The sequence below is a fragment of the Anabas testudineus genome, chromosome 9 (assembly GCF_900324465.2).
Source record: "Anabas testudineus chromosome 9, fAnaTes1.2, whole genome shotgun sequence".
Lineage (NCBI taxonomy): Eukaryota > Metazoa > Chordata > Actinopteri > Anabantiformes > Anabantidae > Anabas > Anabas testudineus.
The window spans coordinates 15,830,385-15,856,318 of record NC_046618.1 but is presented as its reverse complement, the minus strand read 5'-3'; the positions used below and the strand labels follow the sequence as shown (position 1 = coordinate 15,856,318).

At 39.8% G+C, this 25,934-nt stretch overlaps 2 protein-coding genes across 2 annotated transcripts in view; both read left to right on the top strand.

Moving 5' to 3' along the window:
- The window catches only part of oxct1a (3-oxoacid CoA transferase 1a), a 38,781-nt gene extending 32,432 nt beyond the window's left edge, over positions 1–6,349 (top strand). The window contains exons 16-17 of the mRNA XM_026342841.1: positions 5,322–5,423; positions 5,521–6,349. Of these exons, the coding sequence (XP_026198626.1) occupies positions 5,322–5,423; positions 5,521–5,556 (138 nt within the window). The 3' untranslated portion in view covers positions 5,557–6,349. The remainder of the gene's footprint in view (positions 1–5,321; positions 5,424–5,520) is intronic.
- A 3,457-nt stretch (positions 6,350–9,806) lies between these two features.
- Positions 9,807–24,495, top strand: plcxd3 (phosphatidylinositol-specific phospholipase C, X domain containing 3). The gene is made up of 6 exons (XM_026342551.1): positions 9,807–9,948; positions 18,600–18,856; positions 19,090–19,263; positions 20,264–20,439; positions 21,142–21,243; positions 22,254–24,495. Exons 1-6 carry the CDS (start codon positions 9,846–9,848, stop codon positions 22,408–22,410), a joined length of 969 nt encoding a protein of 322 aa, XP_026198336.1. The 5' UTR covers positions 9,807–9,845; the 3' UTR covers positions 22,411–24,495.
- The last annotated feature ends 1,439 nt before the right edge of the window (positions 24,496–25,934 follow it).

Genomic DNA, 25,934 nt, shown 5'->3' with positions numbered 1-25,934 from the left:
AAATATTATTTAAATTGGATTCAAGAAGTAATGAACTTTACCTTTTTGAATAATGACGAGTTTGAGTTGTCCAACACCGAGATGTAATGTGTAGAAGTAGTATTATTATCAGGGCTTGTGTACCGTTTTTGCATGTGTCTACGTGTCTTTATGACTTTGTGGGGACAGTGCACATGCATATGTTGCTACCAGCCAGAGAAGTTTAGGGACACAGGTGCGGACTTGAAGTGGACACAGACGCAGACTCTTACTGTATTTTACACTTTGGAATGATGTATATGCACAATCAAGGGAACACATCAATAGAAACTTTAAAATAATGGTAATAACATGACATTAAGTCAAGAATTCCAAGTACCGTATTTTCTGCACTATAAGGCGCACCTAAAAGCCTTCAATTTTCTCAAAAGCCGACAGCGCGCCTTAGACTCCGGTGCGCCTTTTATATGGATCAATATTGAGTCAGTCACACAGTAGAACACGGGAATAGACGTTTAACATTAACGAATCAATGGTGCAGAAGTGGAGGCAGCAACAAGATGGCTAAGAAGACTAAACGGAGTTTCCGAGGGAACAAAGCGAGATGGCTACAGTTGGAGGACAAACTCCTATCTTTTATTTATGTAACTGAAAGAAACTAAATTAACAAATAATACACATCGTTACACATTTGGTGTGTTACACTCGCACATGCTAGCTTGACTTGAATGAAGCTAATTACAATAACGCACGTAATTTATCACATGTAACAGGTAACAACTAACATACTTCTAATGACAATAAACATGTTAATACTTACAAAGACAAATTCTTTCCAAGGCACAAACATATAAATCACACTCAGCATAGACATGAACCAGTTGGTTTTACTGTGGAAACTAAACCAGCTTAATTTACCGACGGAGAAAATACGTCAAAGCTGTTCTATTGAACAGAGAGTGGAAAGAGCGCTCACTCTGCAACTAATTATCTTAACAAAGATCAACTAAAATACACAACTCTCACTCTGACAAATTTTTAAGAACAATACTATAATACTTTTTAGCTGCCTTTGTCACAACTTATTGTTATTCATTTATCACTTGAACTGAAAGGCATGATGGCAATCTATTAATAAAGTTTTACCGACCTCTCTGTGTGAGGATCCGCCGACTACCTTTCAGGCTGACCTCTTATTTTGAAGTTCCCGTTTCCGGGCGGAATGGTGTTCATGCAGCAGCTTGACATTCGTTAAACCGATTGATTGCACCTGTTGTGCAACCGGACAAACTCGAGACAAACTAGTGTGGAGGACTTGAAGTACTCGATGGCGGAGGATTCTGCTACATGGATTATTGCTTTGGAGTATGGACTGTGATACTTTTTCCCGGTTTGTGTTTTGTTGAATGCCGGTGTTTTTCGTTGGATCATCTGTTGGATTATTTTGGATTTCCTATTGGAGACTCAAGGACTTTGATTTCACCAGGTATTAATATTGACTCCTTTTGTGTTTTTCTAAAGAAAAGACTGCCCAGCTGATGCTTGCGCTGTAGTTTTGTGTGCCGCAATAAACGCACTGAACTGAGTAGATTGCTTCGGCCTTATTATTGGTCCTACTAACTCCTGACACTCTGACTGTTTTGTTGACATTTCCTTTAGCGCAGCTCCATCTAATGTTGTATAATGTAATGCCAGCCTCTACTGTAGCGTCTATTCTATGCGCCTTATAATGCGGTGCGCCTTATCTATTAAAAAATGTTTTAAAATAGGCCATTCATTGAAGGTGCACCTTATAATGCTGTGCGCCTTTATAGTGCGGAAAATACTGTAATTTCTTGTCTCTGGTATAACAGTCTATTAGTCTGTGTGGTGGAACCAATGAAGATTAAACAATTATCAGTGATTGTCGGGAAACACTGCTTGATAAACGTAACCATTTACAAGACTAGGTCCACTGGAGAATTTGTTTCCACAGTGGGGATATTGCCAGTACATTTGTATATAATACGACCTTTAATCATTTAAAATAATGACCTTATTTAGAGTTTAATGTCTGAAGGCAAATGTTACCTTTTTTTTATTGAACAATGTCTGGTTAGATGAAAAAATACAGACACCCTGCAGTAAAATGATGGAGCTTTTTGTTATAACTGGCCTAGAAAATGAGACTCTAAAACCCAGTGGCAAAATTGACTTTGATGAGCCTGATTATCCTGAAATTATTCTTCAGTGATTGCTATGTTCATGATTCAAATCTATGGTCCAATTTGTTTCCAAACTTTCAGCAGAAACTGGGGCCTTCAAATCTGCCAAACAATATTCTTTTCTCACTACGTGTGCAGATGCTGACATAGACGATATATTCTCACAAACATTGCATCCTCATTGCAGTGGCCTGGAGGGATGGGTCCTCGTGTGTTATTCCGAATAGTGTTGCCATGATTTTAGACACAGGACAATAGGAAACCTGTTGCCTCAGGCAATGACTCTGCTGCCTCTCCATGTGGTCAGACTGTTTTCTTCTCTCTTAACTACAGTTCTCCTGTTCACAAGCGTGTTTCCTTGCAGCATTGTCACTAAAATGATGGATTGTGTTTTTGTTGTTGTTTATTTATTTCATCATACAATTGGAAATTTCATCTCATCACTTTCTTAGCCCGCGTGCTTTAGATGCTGCCATGACAAAGCTCTACACACTAACTCTCAGGATTGTTTTTTCTCCTAAACAATTATTTAAGTAATTACTTCATGTTTTAAAAAATAATTGCACATGTCATTTGTAGATGAAGCAGAATGACTCTTGAATTATTCAGTCATCATAACGGGCCCAGAAATGTGTTACCTGTGGCTTTTTTCCTTAATGACAGCAATGCCAGTGACAGCAATTATTCTTCCAGGAACCAAATTGAAATTCTTTTATGGTCCTACTGTGAGTTTATGTCTGAACACATCTCAAAAAGCACTCCTTGTAATTGCTGTAATGCACTGACAGGATAAGCGTTTGAAGTTTGTTTGTTGCAGAGTAAAATGTTAATTTTCAGTACCATTTTTCTAAAGCATTAAATTAACTGAATGATGGTGGATTATTGTTACATGCCATTCAGCTCATTTCTCACGAGACAACATGTAGGGTGGACGAGCAGCTTAATGACTAACCTGTGTCAGTCTGGTTAATGATGGCGATTTGCAAAGCAGCCTTTTGTTGTTTCACAACAAGAAGGCTGCTTTGCAAATGGTGGCACAGTTTGTTTTTTGTTTTTTGTTTTTGTAAGTTAAGTGGGGATAATAAAAACTAGGTCAATCGATAGTTAAAACCTAAACTTAACTCTAAAATCAAAATGTACTTATCCAGACTAGTTTATTAGGGCATTTTAAAGCCGAGTGCATCAGAATGAGCTCGTATTGACAGCACTTGCCGTAGCTGCACACTGTTCTTACACCTACTGTATATCTACCACCTCTGGCATTTTTTGACAAATCTCTAATTTTCCCTAATCACTTGTGACACATGTCACAGTTAGAGATGCATGTCAGTGTCGGTGTTATCCATAGACCCTTGTTCCTTGTGACATTCCATCTGCCTTGCTATACTGGAGTGAGAGATCTGCCTCCTGCCCTGTCACTGTGTGTGTGGTTCTAATGAGCTGAGAGTCCTGACAGGCTTGGCCTGGATGTGACTATGGCTTGGTTTGTCAGTTCCTCCAGAGAGAAGCCACAGAACCCAGCCCCCCCCCTCCCCCTCCCCCTTTATAAAGCATTTTTTTGCATTGTGTGCATAAATGGGGATAATGACATTGCTCTAGGTTCAGTTTTTAAAGTGTTGTTGTAAGCTGTACTGTATGTATAGCTACCTAATTTGTCATGTCAGACCTGCATTGAGAAGCAGCAATCTGTTAAATGGTAATGTCATAACGTTCACCATCACTGTGAGATGTCCCCAATTATCATTTATTCATGTAGAAGAGAAAGCTAACAACTAATAAGCAGTATACACCAGAGAATCGCTGTGAAACTAAAATGTACATTGTACACTGCACTACTTACTAAACTGAACTAAACTAAACACTTATGTTTGATCTAATTGATTTCAATAAATGTATATATATCCTAAATTGTCAGGTCCTATGATTACTTTTAGTTTTAATAAAACTAGAAAAACAATCCTTAAAACTTATTAGAAAAAAACTGTACTGTAAAATGATTATGATATGTTTATGTTCATGAATTAGACAGCCCTTTCTTCCCTCCACGGCCTGTACTATGTTGCAGCATTTCTGGACACACTATATTACTCAGATTGTCTAATTATAGAAATGGCTCATGGAATAATTTTACTTCATTAAAGAAGGTTTAAGAGGTCTGTTGCCTGAAGGTACTAAACACACATTAGTGTATCAGATAGTTTTCCTTTTTTTGTTGTTAATTTTCAAAAGAGCAAATATGGCTAAAACTTTCTTCAGATACATTTCTGGTAGTTGTGGGATCTCCAGGGGCCTCATTTATGAATCATGCAACCCTGGTTTGTGCATATATTACTGTGTGTATGAAGTGTGTGTGTGTGTGTGTGTGTAACATCTGTAATCTTCAGGACAGCTGCTAACACTACATACACCCAAATGTGAAGTGTAGATGAGATGTGAATTGGAGCTGCAGAAACTTGTAGCGCTATGTTAACTGTGTTAGCATAATTGATATACACTCACAGGCCACTTTATTAGGTATAGCTGTGCAGCCTAGTGCAATCCAATACAGCAGCTCTGCCATTCATTCTATAGTGCTACATCACCAAGCAGAGCCAGAGCCAACAGGGTGTGTGTGTGGAACAGGGCATTGTGAATCCAACAGATGTGTTCATGACAATATCTTGAATATTTTTTACATTTTACCAGCATTAATTGTATTTTAATTGATTTTAATTCATATTTGAACTATTAAAACTAGCGCAACAATTAAAATGTGATTGTTCACTTCTTTATAGCGTTCCAGCCTTACAGAGTTGAGGACCACTCTCTGAGGGCTTTCATGGATGTGTCACCAATAATTGCAGCTATTTTGTCATCTGCAGATGACACTGAAGTGGTATTCTAGCCCCTGCCCTTGGCACTGATGTTTTTTTGGGGAGGATTGTTATCTCTTTCGGGTCACTTTGATAATTGAGGCTCCCACATCCTTATCTGTGACCCCCATGACCACACATCATAGGGTTCAATCCCATCTATGGAGGAAATAATCATCCTCTCCGTTTTGTCTCTGTCTTTTTACCTACCCCCATCTCTCCCTCTCTCTCCCTCTCTCTCTCCCTCTCTCTCACCCTGTCTTTTGGACCTTTTTCTTACCACCAGGCTGTGTTTGATGTGGATAAGACAAAAGGCCTGACTCTGATAGAAGTATGGGAGGGGCTGACTCCTGAGGATATCAAGGCATGCACTGGCACAGATTTTGAGGTAAGTAGCTTAACAGTTTGGCATATGATATGAGTTTCTAATTTTGAAGTTGCTAACCAGTATGCATCTTGTTTGTTTTGTATCTGTTATCTTCTAGGTGTCTCCCAACCTGAGGGCCATGCAGCAAATCTAGAGGATCATGCAATGGATCTAAGATGTGTTTTTGGTTTGTCACTTCACACCTCTGTGATAAACTGCTTGTGATTTTATGTCATGAGACAGGTCTACAAACAAATAAAACTCAAATGCTTTGTGCAGTTCTCTGGTTATCAGTAGGCAAATACCAGAAGGGTTTAGTCCTCACCAATATCAACTAAATGACCAGATCAGTGCCCAGTACACTGTACAGTAAGTTATTGATTTTTACTGGTGTTTGTGCAGCTGTTACCAAATGATCCATCTCAGATCACACAGAAATCTTGGCTTATTCTTTGTCATTTAGAAAAATTGAATTGTAACTGTAATTGTACTATGAAATAAATAACACAAGGACTTCATAAATACTTCATCTCTTGAATCATATTTTCTGTACAATCAGTAAGTTACTATAACAATATACAAGAGGCTAAAAAGTAATACATTTAAGAAACAAATTTGTGTGAATAGGTCAAGCAATTCGTTGTTTAGTCGTTTAGTTAGAAGTTGTGCTCCACCGTTAAAAAAAGACCCCATGTGCATTACAAAATGTTTTTTGTTTTTGTTTTTTTCATTTGGAAACTGAAGGCTATGCAGTAATAAGTGAGACATGTGATAACCTCTACAACAATATGCCCATGTACCGTTTATTCTCTCAGGATCTATATTTCAGATTTGTGGTCATGAGCTACATTTAAGCCTTAACATTTTCTACTCGGATATTTTGTGTTCCCCTACTTTCATGTATAAAATAAAATACTACCTTGTGTGCTTGTGTGGAACAAGTGGAATTGTATTGTTTCTTTTAATATTAAAAACGGATCTTAAAGCTGCATTTTAGGCTAGCAGTATCATGAGCATCAGTCCACTTTGTTTCCCCCAGCGCTCATTTTCCCTGCTCTACTATGTTCTTCTACTCTTCTATGTGCTACACTCCAACAATGCACAGCCCTGCAGGTATTAGTCACAATCAAATTACAGTAAATTTGAATGCAAACGTACCAATCAAGCAGATATTGTGGAACATTATCTGATTAGTTAGAAGGGCGAGCCTAACTCAAAGCAATAAGATATATATTAAAGCATATTTTTACTAAAAATATGTTTCATAAAAGGTAGCACCTATTAGTACTGCTTTTAAAGCTACAGTGCTACTTGTGTGTTCAAATGATCTAACTCATCAAATCACAGAACGATTGAAAGCAAATGACAGTTTTGAGAGTGATGCCATCTGACACTGTCCAGGTCAGAGTCTATATATGGATGGTGGGCTTACATTGACATTCTTGATGTGATTTCTCCACTCGACTAGAGAGGCACAGCCATCACCTGAGGGCTGTTATGTAACTGGAGAATTCAGCCAGTGGGCTTTTGGGTTCAAGAAGATCAACTGGTCTGGATGATCAAGCAAAAAGAGTGGAAGAAAGTGATGGGGGCTGCTGCCACTGGCTTTTTTTTATGTTAATTCAGCACATCTCTTCATGAATCATATCAAAGTGGTACTTGCCATAAGCCTACATTTTGTAACCTAATTCTTACCCTGGTACTGGACCGCACTGAAGAGGGAATCTGAGAAACAGATCCTGAGCATCTGGGTTGGAAATTGAGTGCATGCACGTATCACTACAAGTGACAGTATTGATTTTTAATCGGTACAATTGGTGGATTTAGCACATCATGTGAACAGGTGAACCATCAGCGCTGAACAGCATGACCAGTTGTTTATGTGCACAGTGGATGTTATGTGCACCTAAGCTACAGAGAATAATGTGAGAAACTAACGTGAGCTCATACATCAGGGTTTACATGATTTATTACTTGAAAATATTATCATTGGTTAATTTAGCAGTGACTCTAGCAAGTCTGGTACTGTAGTTATGTAACTTAATTATTGGTGTGATACCAAACCTAAATATGTAAGCCAAAATTCCTGTTTATGTACCTTTCATTTGTAATAGATGATAAATGTTTGATTTCTTTCGTCAGCTTTCACCTTTCTCAATTGAACTGTGATGCAAACAAAAATAGCTTTAGTCTGTATAGTGCACAACTCTGTGTGCAGTTGTTTTTTGTGCCCTCAATATTATCCAGATTAGAGCTACTTATCCAGCATGTGCATTGTTCTGTTGTTTTTTCAGTGCTGGTAATTTATCAATGTTGCATCCAATAGGAACAAAGATAACTTAAGATAAACCCATATAGTTATTTTACTTATTATTATTATGTTTATGTTATTATTTATTTTAAGAGGTTTTACAAAAATATGCTGTTTAAAAGAATTACAGCCATTGTAAGCAGAGCACCGCCCCAAGTGTATTTGTACCAAGTGACATAATTGCAAACGTATAAAATGTTTTATGCTTTGGTAAAATTCCTTTGCTGTCAACGACTGCCTGACGTTTTTGAATTTCCTCGCTGACGATGCTTTGCCAGGACTCCACTGCAGCCACCTTCTGCTGCTCGTTTATGGGTCTTTCTGCCTTCAGTTATGTCATCGGTAGCTGAAAAGCTTCCCCGTTGGGTTGAGATCAGATGACTGACTTGGCCATTGAAGAATGTTTCATTTATCGCCTTCAAAATGTCTTCAGTTGCATTGGCAGTATGTTTATGGTCATTTTCCATCTGCACTGTGAAGTGGTGTCCAATCAGTTCAGTAGCATTTGGCTGACTGTGAGCAGAGAGTATAGCCCCACACACCTTAGGATTCATCTGTCAGCAGTCACATCATCATTAAACAGCAGTGAGCCCCGTTCCATTGGCGGCCATGCATGCCCATGCCATAATTCTGCCTCCGCCATGTTTGACTTCTGATGTGGTACACTTTAGATCATAAGCTGTTTCTTTCCTTCACTGTACTTTTCTCTTCCCATATTTCAGGTATAATTGAATCTTGATGTCATCTGTCCAAATGGTCTGTTTGCAGAACATGTGCCGAATGCCAATTCAGTACCTGATATGAACTCCAGACCTTTTATCTTTGTTATGTGTCTTACAGTAAAAAGGGAATGGAAAGTCCCCGGTCAGTGAACTTGACTCCTCAGTCAGTTGTCCTAATACCTTTGAGACCCTGAGAATGGAGGTACTCGGCTTAAAATGGCTGTAATTCTTAAATGGTAAATGCCACTTTTTTTTTTTTTTTTTTGTGAAACATTTTAAAATAAAACTGCAGAGTTCAGAGAACAGAATGAACTACAGAGGTTTCTGACTGTGCAGAGTGCCTATGTCAATATTGATTTTGTGTGTGTGTGTGTGTGTGTGTCCATGGTGGTTTAATATGACCAACCCTTCCTCCCATGTCACTTCTCCTGAGACATGATTGCAGAAACAAAACCAATTGGGCAAAAACAAACTAGGCAGAGCTGCAGGCAGTCACCTAGTTTACCTTTATCATAGGATGGCACTGAGCACAAGTTTGAAATCTACAGTACAGCTTCAGCTTCTACAGGATATATTACATGATTTGATATTTCCTTGTTTATACCCTTGTGACACAGTTTTTGAATGACCCATGTTAAGGTTGGCAGCCGGCTGGTAATCCCTAATAGTGAATATATCAGTCATTCATTGTCCCTGTCATTAATGGCAGCGGTAATGAATCACTGCCATATGGCTCTCACTGATTCAACGTTGTGACCTCAGACACACTCTTGGATGAGACTTGGATATCAATCCCAGTATTGCATTGGAGAGAAAGTATAATGAAACAATTGAGATTTTTACACACAATATGTTTAAAAGGTCGTTTGAAATTCACAAATATGTCTCCACAAGCCGATATTATAGCTTGGTAGATGACATATTGCAATCAAACTACATTGTTCCAAAAATATATTTAATAATCAGCTATTGAGTGGCAAGTGCCTGACCTAAAGCAGGTTACTAAAGGTTTTACCTTTATTGCATTTTGTGTAATGGTGTCAACTTGAATTAATATTAATCAGGCCGTGCATTGGCGTTATGTTCCACTGTAGGCTTGGCATTACTGAAAATATAAGCACTGAATGTTGCCATATTTGGATCCGCATTTTCATAATTGTGCTACCCGCCGACGTGTACTGCTTAGGGGGGGGGGGGGGGGGGTGGACTGGCTTTTGATAGCGCTGGTGTGTGTGTGTGAGAGAGAGAGAGAGAGAGAGAGAGTGAGAGAGGGGCATGGAGAGATAAAGTGTCTGTTTGTGGAGAGATAGGACGAGAGAGAGGGAAAGAGAGAGAGAGAGAGAGCGAGCGCGCACTTCAGGTTGGCGCAGGCACCGTTCGGGAGAACGGAGCGTTGCGCACGGAGGCAGCATGGCTTCGTCTCACGGGAGAAGCGACCTGCGCTTCGCAGACTGGATGGCAAGTTTACCGCAGAGCATGCACACCATCCCGCTCACCAACCTGGCAATTCCCGGTAGGTTTTCATTTTTTTAATTTAGTTTTATTTAATTTCAATTTTATATCTCACTCCAATGTATCCTCAGTGATGATGTCCATCTGCCGTACGCGCGCATCGCATGGAGCTAATCTACCAGATGAAAAAAGAGACGTCGCGTTTCAGCATTGACAATATTTAATTGGTTTGCAAACTTTGGGGTTTAACTTTGCTTCAAGTGCAGCTCCTACCTTCACTGAACCTCTTTAGAACAAAGGCTAAGACCTGTTGCGCAACGCGAGAAGTGCCGTTTATTCTGAACAGTTCAGCTGCCTCGAGTTACGGTCCGCTGCCTGTGGGTTGGAAATGATGACTAACTGATTTAAATACGTCTCTGTAAGTCTAATATGTCAAACGATGATAACAGGAGACCACCAGAACGACTGGCCATGCTCTGTTATGGTTCGGACCTTTGCGTTTGTACTGGGGTGGTGCCCATATAGGAGAAGAGAAGAGAGGAGGCGGTGGGATGGGTTCAGTGCACTCACAGATGATCACAGCGCTGCACAGACAACATGAGCTGCTGCATGTTCAGCCAATCATTGTGCAGCCCCCCCTTAAACTCCATTCAAATTGGAAATGCTGGTTGTAAAGCCCACCACTGGTCCGACTGATGGGATGGCTTATTAGCAGCCAGTTAATTCCATATCTGCAGCCTGGTGATTATCACACCCTCCACACAAAGAGCTTCCACTCCTCATCTCTTGCACTTCCAATCCTTTGTGCTTCCCTCACTCTTCTCTCTTTTTTTCCCCCTCTGTATCTCAGTCCTAATCTTCCTCCATCTCTCTCTCTCTCTCTCTCTCTCTCTCTCCCCCCCTCTCCCCCTCTCCTCTTGCGGTTCAGCTGTAGATACCTGCTGTGTTTACTGTTGGCAGTGATGGCATTTCAGATGGCTTGATGCTCAGTGTCCAGCGAGGCGTGGCATATTACCAACACTGACCACAGCGCTGAAAGATGCCAGGACTCTTTCATCATAGATTCACACGAATATGGACTGAAGGATAGGAACAGCAGGCCACATGTTACTTCATGCATGTCATTTTGCTGAATCAAGTGACATGCTGTGTTACACCACAATTCAGCCATGCCAAGGCAGCATGGCGACATGCTCCCATGTCCCAATTAATTAGGTATCATTAATTCTTATTGGGCCGGCGGCCTGCAGCTCAGCTTTTGGATACAGATTCTGTAAACATCCTCAGACTCTTTGCACTTCCTTGTTCTTGTGTGCACAGATTTGACGTACTGTTTGTCTAGATAAACTCCATAATCTACAGACTTTATTTGGCAACAACCATGTGTCGGGGTGTATGTCTGATTTTCAAGTGTATTTCATATATTCTTTTCTTCTCATCTTAGAAGACAGCAGTACAAGCCTTTCTTCAAGCACAGATAAAAGTGGGACAGAAAGAAAAGGAGCAACTGTTTAATTCTTTCCTCCACAAGTTTTCATTCTTCCTTAGTTGGAGTAATGTTATATTCAGGGTGTTAAATTCCTGCTCTACACTTCTCACCATTCAACTGCTGTTGCTTGTAACTGTTATGTTTTTGTGTTGGTTCACCAGCCAATGCGACATGAATGATCTAGACCAAAATGTTTCAGCTATTTGGAGTACTGTGCTGTATGGGGTGATGTGATGGCATGGTACTCTACTGGTGCCAAAAAGCTAAACGGCCCCCACTCTGTCTGTGTTGCTAGCCCTGCACAGCTGTACTTATTCTTATTCTATTAGCTGTCTACATAATCTTCTCTATAATTGGCAATTGCTTTATTTTAAGGTTCTGTGGTGACAGAGTATACTAAATAATTATAAGATGTTTATGATATTTTAATATTATATATTTGTTTGTATGGGAGAAGAGGGTGCTTTAAATGGCTGCATATAACACGCTATAGATTGTCAGGCATTTGACAGATACAACAGCTGCTGTATGGCAGATTAGGATCTATTTACCATATGTGCTGTTGCTGTTTCCTTTGACTCAGATCTGTCTTGCCAACCTCTATGTGAAAACACACATTATAGCTGATGCTGCGCAGAGATGGTATCACACACTCTAGTGTGTTGTTCAGGGTGAATCCATGCATATGTTTATTTATTTTTTGTTATTTTGTGTTTTTTAAATTTGGCAACATTAAAATACAGTAAATACTGTATGTATGTTTAAAATTATGGGTATAAAGGATCTATGAGTAAAGGTTAAATTGTTATTCCCTCAACTAAATACTTTTTGTATTATTTTGAGTTTAGAAGGGATTGCAAATATGAATCCTCTAAGGTAGTGGAGATTATAATTGTTAATGCAGCATTTTAAAACAAATAAAAATAATCTCACATTGATTATTTGACTGGTAGCCAGTGAAGAGCCCAGTATAGGGAGGTTAGGAAGTCTATCCTTGAAGAGACTTTATCTTGCATTTTGGAGATGCTGCAGGCAAGATGAGGCCGACTGACTGACTCCCAAACAAAGAGGGTTACTGTAATCAATAGGCTCAGGGTTAAAGGCATATTAACAGTCAGTAGAACAGAACAACAGAACCGTGAGTTCCTAAATAAGAAATTATTTTGAAGTTTTCACTGACCTAAAGTGGAAAAGTTATCACAATTAGGACATGGCTGGAATATGAAACATTATAGGTCAAATGTATAGGTGTATAGGTGTCTGCTTCAGAAACGTGTACTTCTGCTAAGCTAAAGAGCTTTTTTTTTACATTTAGGATTTGAAAATCCCCAAGACAATAAAGAGGATATCTAACATGTCAGCAGATTTCAGAATACTACTGCATATTCTCAGTGTAACCAGGAAAAAAATAAAAAAAAGAGAGATCCAACTGGGAACATGTGTTCTGCTCTGAAGAGAGATAAGTACAGAGGAAAACAGGATTATGTCACAAGTAACAGAGAAGTTCATATGAAATTAAAATTGCATGATTTTCACAGTACAGAGACAAAAATATATCATTTGTCACCCTGAGGAGAGCTGACTCAGAGCTGGTGGGAAACATGACTGAATTTTGTCCAGAAAAAGGACAAGAGCTGTCAGGAGACTGTTATGTAGAATAGAGTGTATTGATTACAACAAGATTTATCTTTTTAATCAGAGAGGAACATAACTAGCAACCAGTAAATGATCTTTTAAGATGTATTACAATCATAGCTGTGGTCGTTCATGATGCTTTGACTCAAGATGCAGTGCAGCAGCCAAGAACATTGTAATTTAATTATTTCTTATATAAAAATATTGCATTTTTTCATGAGCATGATCCTGCCAGTCCTCTGCTGCTCAGAACCACCTTGTTTGCGAGAAAGCAACATGGTTGCTATCAGACATGACTCAGCCGTCTGGGTTGGCCCCCCTCTGTGCCGACCTATGACAAAGTCAGATGACCTGCGCCAGTTCTACACTACAGTGCTAATTTGGGATGAGCAGGAGAGGAAAGGAAAGGAGGAGGAAGCGGTAGCAGAGCAAAGATGGAGGTCATTAAAAGGAGAGAAGAGGAGGAAAGAGGGAGGGAATAGTTACCATTTTCCTTCCACGCGCGGATCATTGGCGGACATGGTGGGCTGTGTTTCTGTGGCTATTGTTAGATCTGCTAGGTGAGCGCTGCAGACTGCCTGTCTGCACATTCGTCAGACTGAGGTGGTCAGCAGGTGTTCTGCTCGAGATACTGTGAATGCGTTTCTCTTTGCCTCTGTCACCATGAAACCAGCTTAACTGCAGGGAAGGGAATGACAGGATTTTACGGCCCCTACTAATTATATTGTGTTTTCAGTATTACTGGTGTCGGTGGGCATGTATGTGTGTTGCACAGGTGTGCACAATAATTCACATAATTACAGATTTTGATAAAAAAAAAAAAAAAACACATTACTGACACAATTCTTATCTAAGTAATTATCCTCATCATGATTATAATAATTGACCATTCCCTGGTTAATTGGGAAAACCAGATCTTTTTAAAGCTATGTTAATTGATTTTTGGCCACTAGGGGACAGATGAGGCCCAAAACTGCCAGTTATCACTTTATAATTTAGTTGTTGGTAACACATTACCTAATTTTACACTACACATAATGATTTTGTCAGGGTGTATAAGCAATATTGATCAGTGCAGCTTCGAACTAGTTGTTGACATATCGTCGATATTATGTTTGCACTGATTTGAAAACTTGATTAAATAATCACCATAATATTATCAGTCTGAAAATGTGTCCGATATCATTTAAATGCATAGTTATATGTTGGCGCGTGCCAAGCAGCTAGCATGGCTCATAACTTTAGGTAGAATTTGTACTTCACTGTCCATTAGGTTAATCATACTGAGGCGAGACCAGTTTGCATTGAGAAACACTTTGTATGATTTCATTCAAAGTAGGCAAACATTTGGACTGGTTATGGTAAGTGACATTATCTCAGATATACTACAGCACAGTGCCCACACAAAACCAAAGTGTCAGATTTGCATAAGAGGGCTCAAGGGAGTCATACTCAGCCTCTCCATTGGCTCGCTGTAGCGGCTCAAAGCTTTACCAGAGGTAAGAAATGAATTGCACGCCTTTGGCCAGGGGAAGGCAACTGTATTAAGCTCAGATGACTTTATAGCAATCAAAACAAACGCACTGCTGAGGAGTTATCTCCACTGATGTCAACTCCCACAGGGTAGGGGAAAAAAGCCTTATAGCTGTAAATCTGTCCATCAGTTCTTTGACTAGATCACTCTGCTGCCACTTAAGCCCCTGAATAAGGAGGGTGAATGGTATCAGATAGCAGAATAAACACTGGTGGTGCTGAGTGATGTTTGAAGGGCCGGAAACCAACCAAATAAAAGCCAGTGAAAAACAGAGGATGTCAAATTCAAAACAAACATTGAATTTGGCAGGATTGTACAGCTATTTTCTGTTATGGATATGTCCCTATGACTCATGATCTGTCTAAATCTCAACTCAAGTTTGATAGAGAGCGGCGTGTTTGACCAGATGTCTATACTGTCTATTGGAAGTTGACAGTGGCATTAAAATTGCTCACACAGCAGTTGCTGTTCTGTAGATTTAGCAACTGACAGCAACATGTTGAGATTCTGTTTTAGTAGAAACCACAAACTTTTCAAGTTTGTAACTTACTTGAGAAAAATCTTTTATCAAAATCTCTTAAAAACCAGAATAAATTGTTAGTTATGGATCCTCCACAGGCACCACTGGAAATTAATTGAGCCTCCAGCAGGGACATTTATCTTGATACTAAAAGTCAAATTATTCACTCACATTGGAAAACGTATGTGCTGCGCAAACAAGATAGAAAGGGGTAGCAAGGCACAAGACAAAGTGAGATTGGATAGAATTGAACAGGCGCTTGAAGAATAGAGGGGCTGCGGAAAGTAGATTCAAAGAGCAACAATTGAAGAATTACAATAAAATAACAGAACAAGAGTAATGCAGGGAGAGTGTAGTGGAGATAGGATAGAGGGGTCTCATGCTCAGATCTGCCTTTTGGGTATGATTGAGCTCACATTCACCCTGTTATTTTCCATTTCCTCCTCTCCTCTCCTCTCCTCTCCTCTCCTACTAATTCTAAAACAGATATTGATGGAGTGCATTGTGAGCAGTTATGATTTATCATGACAAAAAAGGGCATAACCCACCAGTGGCTCGTTCTAAATGCTCCGCTCTCATTCAGTCAGAATGACTCAGTTAACACAGGTCGATTCTCTAAGGTAACAGCCACCATCATTCTCGTCATCACCATCAAGCGAATTGCTGTGTTATCATTGTTTCAGCTTGTTGTCTTTTTTTTTTTTTTTTTTTGCCCTTTTCACATCTTCTTTGACCCAGTAGGACATCAGCTGCTTTATATCCACATCAGACGTGTGATTATGTAGCTGATGTGAGGGAAGAAGAGACCATAAAGTTCACACATCTACTGTGCTGCAGTGTTTGGCCGCTGAGACAGGCCCTTCGACATTTCCAGTGACTCATAGAAAGAAAAGGCTGACATTCTTTTGTATTATTCTGGGGTATAATGATTTTCATTGTCGTCAATGCACACATTTACCCTACATCCTGCATCTATTGTTTACACTTACATTTACATTTAGTCATTTCACACACGCTTTTATCCAAAGTGACTTACAAGGTACAATGGCAACGGCAGGGTAACCATAAGGAGGTCTTGCTTAAGGACCTCTATCGGACATAGACCACAGCTGGGATTTGAGCCCCAGTGTCCTGCATGGAGGGCGGCAATGTTACCACCGCCACAATATCAAAGCTAAATCCATCAAACAGCATGAGAGTTGATAGTCTGGATGTTGTTTACTGTAAGCGGGTCGTTCCAAATGATGGACTGTGGCTCCAGCATGAATCACAGCAACATCATTATGAATCACTTTCCCAAATAACCAGGTGTGTTACATAGAGAGGGAAAGTTTTGTTCAGTGTTTGACGCCGCAAGGGCAGCAGTTGTGTGGATTTTCCTTTCGTAAGTTCTGTGTTAAGTGATTACGGTTCTGTCACTGATTACACACACACACACACACACACACACACACACCACAGCTGTAGTCATTAGTTCGATACAGCATTTTTGTCTCCTTGCTAAGTGTTAAACATAGTAAAGCAGGAATATCACACGGACTAATAAATGTGCAGTTTGAGTTTCTGTAGACAAAATTAAAATGGAAAATGATTCAATTCTGAGGGACAATTATTAGTCTAACGTTGTAGGAGCATGAAAATTCATTGTCTGCTTACTTCTTTTTAAGAAAGGAAAAGTTTCCTCACATTTCCAAATGAACGTGTTGCTGTTCAGACACAGTATGAGGTGGAGCAATTTAATTAACAACAACAACAACAACAACAACAATAATTAGGCATTTTCAGCACTCAGGTAGAAATGCTTGATTGGTTTTGATTGTAAATCTCACCTTTGTGCAGACTTTCCTCTGCAGATCTTTACTGATATTCTGTACACTTGGCAAAATGTTTAGCCCCCCAGGGTTGATACTTTCTCTGTCTTCCCTTTGAGACCATTCCTCTCTGCAATATAGCACAATGCTCAGGCTTTTGTCATGCATATTGAAAGTAATGCAGAAACAAGGTTTATTAGTTCACCTTAGATGTTGAGCTTTCATTTAAACCTGATGACATAAAACCAGCTGTATGATGCCAGGAGACAGTCTGCATCCATAGGAAACTTCTCACACTACAACAATAAATATTTTAGGGACGTTTCAACTGAAACTATTAGTTGATTTATTAATCAGCATCTGTAATTATGATAATTAAAAAGCTCATTTAGTAATAAATAATTAAATAACTTATGCAGTGCACATATTGCTCGAGGTCTCACATGCGAATTTTTTTACCATTTTATAGATTAAAATTTAACAGATTTGTGGAGAAATCATTGGTAGATTAGCTGGCAATGGAAATTATTGTGTGATAATATTATTTTGTTTTACGACCTTCAAAGCCAAAGAGAAATGATTCTATGCAACAGCAGAATCAGTTGTTGTTGCTGGTTAAGGTCAAACTGCGTTATGCTCTGACCCTGGTAGTATGGCTTAGCCTGTACTGATTCTGTTTTCTATCCTGCCCCAGGATTTAGCTGTCTACCTTGTTTATGGCCATTCTCCAGGCCTAATGCAAAGACCTGGCACTGGAGTAAAGATAACTGAAGGTCAAATCAGGCTGTGTGTCTGCGTAGTGGTGGAGGAGGGGCGAATGTTTGTCTTTGTGCAAGAGTGAGGGAGTGTGATGAAGAGACAAAAAGAGCATGATAAATTGATTGCAGTGATGAGAGCAAGATGAGGATTTCAGAATTAGTGTCCGCTTAATTAGCATGTGTACAAACACACATACATTAACTTTTTCCTGACTCAAACAGGACATGGAGGAAGATACAACCCTCAAACCCAGCTAACAGAATAAACTATTGATTCACTTGAAATGTTTAATTTGCAACTGGGGGCGGCCCTATTAGTTCCTATTAGTTGTCAATTTAATAGAATAATACAAATAATACTTGGACTCCTGAAAACATTCTCATAAACTGATGACAATTAATGATTAGATTTGCATGTTGTAAAATGTGTTTAAGATTAGGGTTAAGGTTAAGATTAAGGTTTATTACAGTGGCCACAAACAATGCATAACAATCTGTAAAGAAAAATTCAACAGGAGCCTAGGTAGAATCAGCAACTCAGTTATGTAAATAAGATGACAAGGAAATATATTGTTATCTGTATTAAAATGCAATATCTCTGAGAACAAGAAGGACCTGTATGAAAAATAGAATTGAGCCTTGTCAAGGGTCATAGAGGACTAGATTGATTTGGCAAAGTATATATTAGTATATATATATATATATATATATATATATAAAGCTTGATGTCTGATGTCTGAAATATGATGGATGAAAAATATCAGTGTATGTAAGCTACTCTTTTCAATTTGTCAGAGTTCATGACTTACGACCACAGATGCTATTATTCTCAGAGTCAGTGCAGTTGCCATGGCACCAAGCTGTTGGTACCACTGACCCCACTCTTACAGCTGGGTCCCATCGCAGAAATAAAACATTGCCAACATTGTCACTGCCTACATGCAGACTCGTGTTTGTGTCTCCAGGCTCCCACGATTCCTTCAGTTTCTACATCGATGAGGCATCTCCAGTGGGGCCCGAGCAGCCGGAGACGGTGCAGAACTTTGTTTCTGTTTTTGGCACCGTAGCCAAGAAGCTAATGAGGAAGTGGTTAGCTACGCAGACTATGAACTTCACCAGCCAGCTGGAGGCTGGGATCCGCTTCTTTGACCTCCGCATCTCCACCAAGCCCCGTGACCCCGACAACGAGCTGTTCTTCGCCCACGGGCTCTTCAGTGCAACGGTCAGGAAAGAGCGGCGCATTTTCATGGTTTTTGATGTGATGAATATTTAGTCGTGCTTGTGGTTGCTAAGTGATATTTGTACGTTTCTGTGTAGTATTTTTATGTGTTTAAGTTCAGAAATAAAGCTTAATCATACAAGGTCCTTCAGAGGTGATTGTTGATTTAATATATATATCATCGAGTCATTAAAGAAGTTATTAATACATTCACTGTTCATATTTGTGCTTTCTAGGTCCGAGAAGGTCTAGAGCAGATCAGTAGTTTCCTGTCAGCTCATGCCAGAGAGGTCGTGTTCCTGGACTTCAACCACTTCTACGGGGTGCAGAACCTGCACCATGAAAAACTCGTGGCCATGCTGAAAGAGGTGTTTGGAGAGAAACTCTGCCCAGTTGTCTTCGCTCAGGAGGTACTGTCACATTTAAATGTGTGTAACCCTGTAACAGGAAGTCGAATTAAAATGCCCTAGAAACCGGCTTCAAACATTTATTGCAGGTGCTTCTTTCACCTTAACAACTCTTGACGAAGAGAGGACACGTCTCAGACACTTTTCATATATTTAATGTATTGCTTGTGACAATTATGGTTTTCTTGGCCCTGCTCAGCAGTGATTCCTGTGTTTTTGTCACTCGAGAAACAGAGTAATAGTTATCACATCTCTAATCATAGTTCATTTTTTTTACTCACATTATGATCTTTTCTCGTTCTCTCTCCTAGTAGAGAATTGCTCCCATGCTCACACGTGTCTGTCTATTATTTTTTTATTTTTTTCCACATTCCACTACCACATCCATCTTTGCCCCTCCCTCGCCTCAGCGTGAGATGTGGGTGCATATGAGGAATCTGGAAGAAGGAACACCAGTCAGCCCTTAAAATTAATCAACTCTTCACCAACTCCCACGCCAGCATCATCATTCTGAGATCATAGGTTCCTGTCAGGTGCCGGTGCTGAGTGACGATGAAGTGCCGAGAACACGAAAAGGCCAATAGTGACTTGTGGAAAATAATGAACTTCTTCTCAGTGGCATAGGAGCATCTGGGTAGTAAGTTTAATTTTAGAGCAGACAAATGACTGGTATTCTGTACTCCACCTCAGGTATTATCTTTCCACCCCTCCCCTCGGCTCTCAGCTGCTCTCCTATGCAGAAGAAATCTATTGCGCCACTCTTCTCCAGCAGTTGCTTGTTTTCAGGAATAACGTACTAATAGTTACTAATAATAACATTTATTGCTATAATAATATCTTGTTACACACCAAAAGTGTCTGATTATGTGACAAAGCTATCTGCCTCCAGAAGGGGCACTTCTGTGTTTACTATTCAACAGCTACTTGTCACCTTTCTTTTTGTCATTTTTCTTCCCCCTATAACCTCCTGCTACCCTGAATACAACTCTTCTTCCATCCCCAGGTGACTCTGCAGTATCTGTGGGAGAAGGAGTATCAGGTGCTGGTCTTCTACCACCATCCCATGGCCCTGGAGGTGCCCTTCCTGTGGCCAGGCCAGATGATGCCTGCACCCTGGGCCAACACAACCGACCCAGAGAAACTAGTTCAGTTTCTCCAGGCCTCTATCACTGACCGCAGGTCAGCTGCTACATTTATTTGATTGCAGGTGCTTAATGTCCATAAAACATCAGGTTAATGAGACAAAATGTGATGAGATTTTATCGGTGATGTTTTTATTAACTCCAATAATGGTCTATGCATCATTCATTTTTACTTTACTTTATGAGTTTACTTTAAGTTACTGTAATAATTATCGTCCTCTGTTCAGAGTTTATGACCAATAACTTCATTTGCTGCAGTTAGCTCATGTGAATCTGTTGCTACAGAAGCTTTAAAAAGATTGTTTTGCTAAGTGAAGTATATGCATCCATCCATACATACGTGCATCCTAAGGAAATAGCTTGCGAATAAGAAAATGTTTCAACAAATTCTGACGAATGTTTGTGTCTGTTTTGTTTGTTTGTTTTGTGTTGTTTTTGTGTGTGTGTGTTTTTTCCAGATTATGTTTGTTTCATTCATTTAAAGTTATGCTGTATGGCTTTAAAAATCCACACGTCTGCAGAATCCTTCTATCCTAGTGATGGAACTATAAAAAACTATGAAAAAGCGCAAGCAAATAAAAAGGAAATCCTAAAATTCTAGTTTTTAAGCCAGGTTTATTTATACACACCCTATTTGCAACAGATGGCGTATGGTGCTTTAGATAAATAGATAAAATGCAAAACAACATCAAGGAAAGAAAACCCAGCAAAAATAAATGAATAACTGTGTTTCTTGCAGGAGGAAAGGGACATTCTTTGTGTCCCAGGTGGTTCTGACACCGAAGGCCAGCACTGTAATGAAGGGTGTGGCGAGTGGACTGAGAGAGACGATCACAGAAAGGTTCGTTCACCTGTTCGTGTGCATGAGCCGGAAAGATGAAAATCCACAGAAAACACGAGGGTTTCACCACTGCGTTAATTTCAACACTAAAAATAGATCAGATGCAGGTTTAACACCAGTGGTGGCACACAGCACACATACACAGAACGCCACCAGGGGCCACAGAAATGACATGATTCACCCAGAACAACACACAACGTAAGATCATGGTCCCACGTACACACACACAGACCGTCAAATGTGAGTCATCGTGGCATTTCATAACCTAATCCAGAGGCATGTTGGTTTCTGCAGGTTTCCCCAGGCGTTTGACACTGACCTCACTCGAGTTGTTTTTTTTTTTTTTTTGAACAGCTGCAACAAACCAGAGGCTACGCTTCTCATCTTTCTCATCTTTCTTTTTATATCTCCCCTTCTCGGTTAGATAGTGCAGGATTTTTTTTTTCTTTTTTCTGATTTACGCTCAGCTTTGTCTGTAGTTCATTCCCTCTTAATGTCACCAGTTTGTTAAAAGCCTCGGCAGCAAAACCATCAATTTTCCTGGCATGAATTATTCATTTGATAACTCCACTATCAGCCGTTCTCACCAGGCGTTAGGTTACTTTGATGTAGGCATCATTCAAAATTCCATCCATTCGCTTTGCCACACAGGCTGCCAGCGAAGGGCTCGACAGTACTTGAAAGCAAGCGCGAGGAGGAAACCACTCGTAGAAATTTGTCATGGCGAAAGCTGGGCGAGGCATCTGCAGGAGTGGCACCCTCCCCTTGTGCTTGGCCTCAGATGAACATGTCCAGCGAGTGTTCGGGGGTGTCATCCCCGCAGCTGGTGTCTGGCTTGCTGACTCTCTGTGATGCAGCATGGGATTCACTGCATCAGAGAGATCTTTTAAATCGCACAGTGCCCTAGTGTGTAAAACCAGCCAACCATGAATCATCTGTGACTTTATTCCCCCTTCTTGTTTTTGTCTTTCTCTCTTCCTTTGTGTGTCTGTTTTCGTGCGTCATCCCAGGGCCTTGCCAGGCATGATGCAGTGGATCAGATCACAGAGACCTGGGGAAAGTGGCATCAACATTATCACAGCTGACTTTGTGGAGCTCGGAGAATTCATCAGTGCTGTCATCACCCTCAACTATCACCTGGATGACGACGATGACGATGCCACCTGAGAGCCTGCAGAGGGTGTCAGGGAGCACAGTCGCCCACCACTGTTGCCAGCTGCTGGGTCCGTGCTCTCACTCTTTTCTCTTTGGCATTTGTTTCAAGAGGGGAGCTGCACTGCTCCTTTTCACTTTATTTAGGGCTATAGTGAAGTGAGAGATCAAATGAAAAAGTTGGGAAAGACAAGTTGGAGTTAGTAGAAACAACACTGGATTTTGGTTGGTGCACTAAGAGAATGAGATTTAGTTTGTTTCCAATTTTGGGACATCAAAATGTTTTTCAAGTGAAATGTTCATTTTCAGTACTTCCCGTGCTGTAAAAAAATAACTGCTTTGTCCTCTGCTCTGATGTACTGTTTGAATACTTACCACATCATCAAGGAATTCCTCAGAGCATATCATCATTCTGCTAAACGTACTGGTTCATCAGTCTTAATATTCTAGTGACAGTGACAGTTTGTTTATGAGCTGTTTTAAACTATTCTGTGTAAACCGCTCAAATTATAGGCTGGGTTAAGTAGCAAGCAGTTGTTCACCTTGTTTGAAAAAGTCTGCCCAGAAAAGGTTTCTTTTTTTTCCCCTTTTTATGCATCCCTGATTATATGACTGCAGGTACTTTTAAAAAATGTTCCCGCAGCTTGAATGCAGCGTGTTTCTAAAGTGTCTTTGCAGTGTGTTTATTTAATACAGAGACAAGAAAAGAAAATTTTCCATTCCTTTGTGGAGCAGTGATCTCTCATGAGGTTTTCTGCCAATAGTCTAATAGTCTCCATTGAATTCAGCCTGCAGCCTAGACATCGATCAGACCTGTGCACATTGGCTAACTATTGATTCACCTTTTATTATCCAAAACCACTGAGAGCTAGGGATAGAGTGCACCTTGGCTAGTTGAGTGAACCATGTACCAATCATGTTTTGTTTTTTTGCATTGGCAGCGTGTTTCAAATTTCAAGAAAGGCACCACCTGTTGTTGCAATCTACAGAATTAAAAATTATTTAGCACACCTAGAAATGCATTCAGTGCTACCAGTTATTTCTAATAGGAATCCAGTGTGAAGATTTTTATTGGATTTTGTCGTGGGTGCTGAGTCGTGATAGCCAAGCATAAAAATACAGTACATCTGGGTACTCGAGTGTATCCACCATCTGTGTTTCCTCTGTGGAATGCTTGCCCCCTGTATGTGTGTCTATACTTACTGCTAAAGTGCAGTATATGCTGTATGAGTCATCATGAGATGTATCACATTGTTGTCTTTCATAATAACAGGTGATAAAGTTGCTCAACGCTCAGTCAGAGACGCATTTTATTTCAAGACAGAAAAGAAAACAGAAAAAAAAACAAAATAATTCAGAGTCAAAGGGTCTTTGACACATGGAAAATAATACAATAAATGTTTAGTTAAGATCTAGCTGTGGCTCTTTGGTGTCCACTTTATTTGATGTTTCTTGTTTCTGCATCCCTGGATTTCTCTTATATCAACACTGGTGCAATACGTTTAGTACACTCTCATTTTCTGACGTGTGTTTCATGCATTTTATTCTCTACTGTACAATGCTTCATTTAAGATGGAAAGGTAAATTGAAATGACACCCAGAACGACAACAGGAATATTTTTATTGCAAGGTTATTCACATTATGCATGAAGAAAGTCAAGCTCTAGTCCACACACCTTATGATCTATGTGGCGTTTTTCTGCAGAGAATGTATCCTGTCAGGACATTGTTGTTTTAGTTTGGTAATGTAAAGCCACAAACAGGAAACTCTTTGGAATTTGTGAATGTATGTGTCTTGTGGGTAACTGTGCCATTTCTGAAAAAAGTCTCATGTGATTGAGTGGGTTTAAGCTGGGAAGTCATGTTTGTATCTAACGCTTCAACGTGAAAATGAGTTCAAACCGTTCTCTCTCAGTGTGGTTTCATGTTAAAATGTTTTATATTGTGGAAGGTTTGTATATACTGTAATTGCAAATAGTATGATGCCGAAAAATTGTAAATGATTTAAATTATTGTGACGAGTCTTGGGCAACACTTTCTTAACTATTACCTTAAAATCATTCTGCTCCTCACTTTCACATTTATTCGGTTCTTCGTTTTGTGTATTAACCAAAAACTTCTGCATATACTTTTCATAGAACACCAGCTGGGTTCATGAGGTTTATGCATATCTTGTTATTTTCTGATTCTTGTTCTTAAAAGCATGGGTGCATCTCCGCTGGAAATTATTTTACCCTTTAAGACAAATCTCCAAATTGATTACAGTTTTTTAAATGTTGCACCGCTACTGCCCCGTACAGATTAAGAATGAACCGACACAAATGTGTAGATTTGAAAAGGTTTGCAGATTGGTTTGTAAGAGCATTTGTGTCTTCCCTGGTCCAAAATGTTGTCATTGCCTTTACTTTCTGGTGTATAAGAGTCCTTTTGCCGTTGTAAAGCTCAAAAGATCTTTGTTCAAATGAAAGTGACTCTGTTCTAAGTGGAAATGGCCAATCAAATAAAGCTTCTATGCCTATTAAGTGACTAACTGGAGCATCATTTCCTGACCGGTTTATGGCTTGTTGAGTCCTGATTGGTTGCTTGGTTGGTTAATTGCTCGATTGAAAAAAAAAAAAAAATCATTATTAAAGCCATTATAGACAGATTTAATTCAATCTGAAAACAACAGTACTCTAAATCTAAAGAGCATTTGCAGCTTTCAAGCTAACATAACACTATGTTATTCCCTGTCTGTGCAGAGAAATATCCTAAATTCATCCCGTTTCCAGGGCGATGAGTGATGGAGGTGGGTGGGCAGCAGCACCCAGGGTGACCTTGCTGAGACTGTGTTTTGTAATTCAGCATCTGCCATTCTGCAGACAGGTGTGAAGAGGAAACATAACTTACAGTAGATGCTGAGTAGCTCATTGTGTGTGTCTTATTGTAGATTTGAGGATCTGTTAAAACGACACTGTGTTCTTGCCTTTTATGACTCGTGATGTAGCCGTTTAGTAACAAACGACTGATCAAGTTGAAGGATCAATAATTAACACAAATTCATTGACTGTTATCAGCAGCATCATGTTACACATAAGCATATACTGTATTCTTCAACCCAAGCTGCTCATTACAGCTGTTTTAATGTGAGAACCACATCTAGGAAGGGAGGGAAGAGGCATCTCATTTACTTTCCCTGTGTATGTTCTTTTTTTACATGACGTGAAGATTCTTCAAATGTTCCTTTCCTGTGGTTTTCATTCGCCGTCTGTGTGATATCACTAGACCGATGGAGTACAGGCCATTAATAATGCTTTCTAAAAGAATGGAAAATGAACAGTCATTTGCAGAAGAAATGAGAAAATGCAAATGCGGTGTTATCGTGTGCATGTTTGTGTCTGTCTGTCTCCCTCTGTCACGCACACACGCATATGCAAACAAACACGCACGAGGAGGAGGCAGAGGTGTAGGAGGTAGAGATGGATGATGGCATTCAGACAGTTTAAAAAGGGGCAAGCAGCAGCAGCAAGATGCACAGTTTCGCAGAAGTTTGAAGTGTG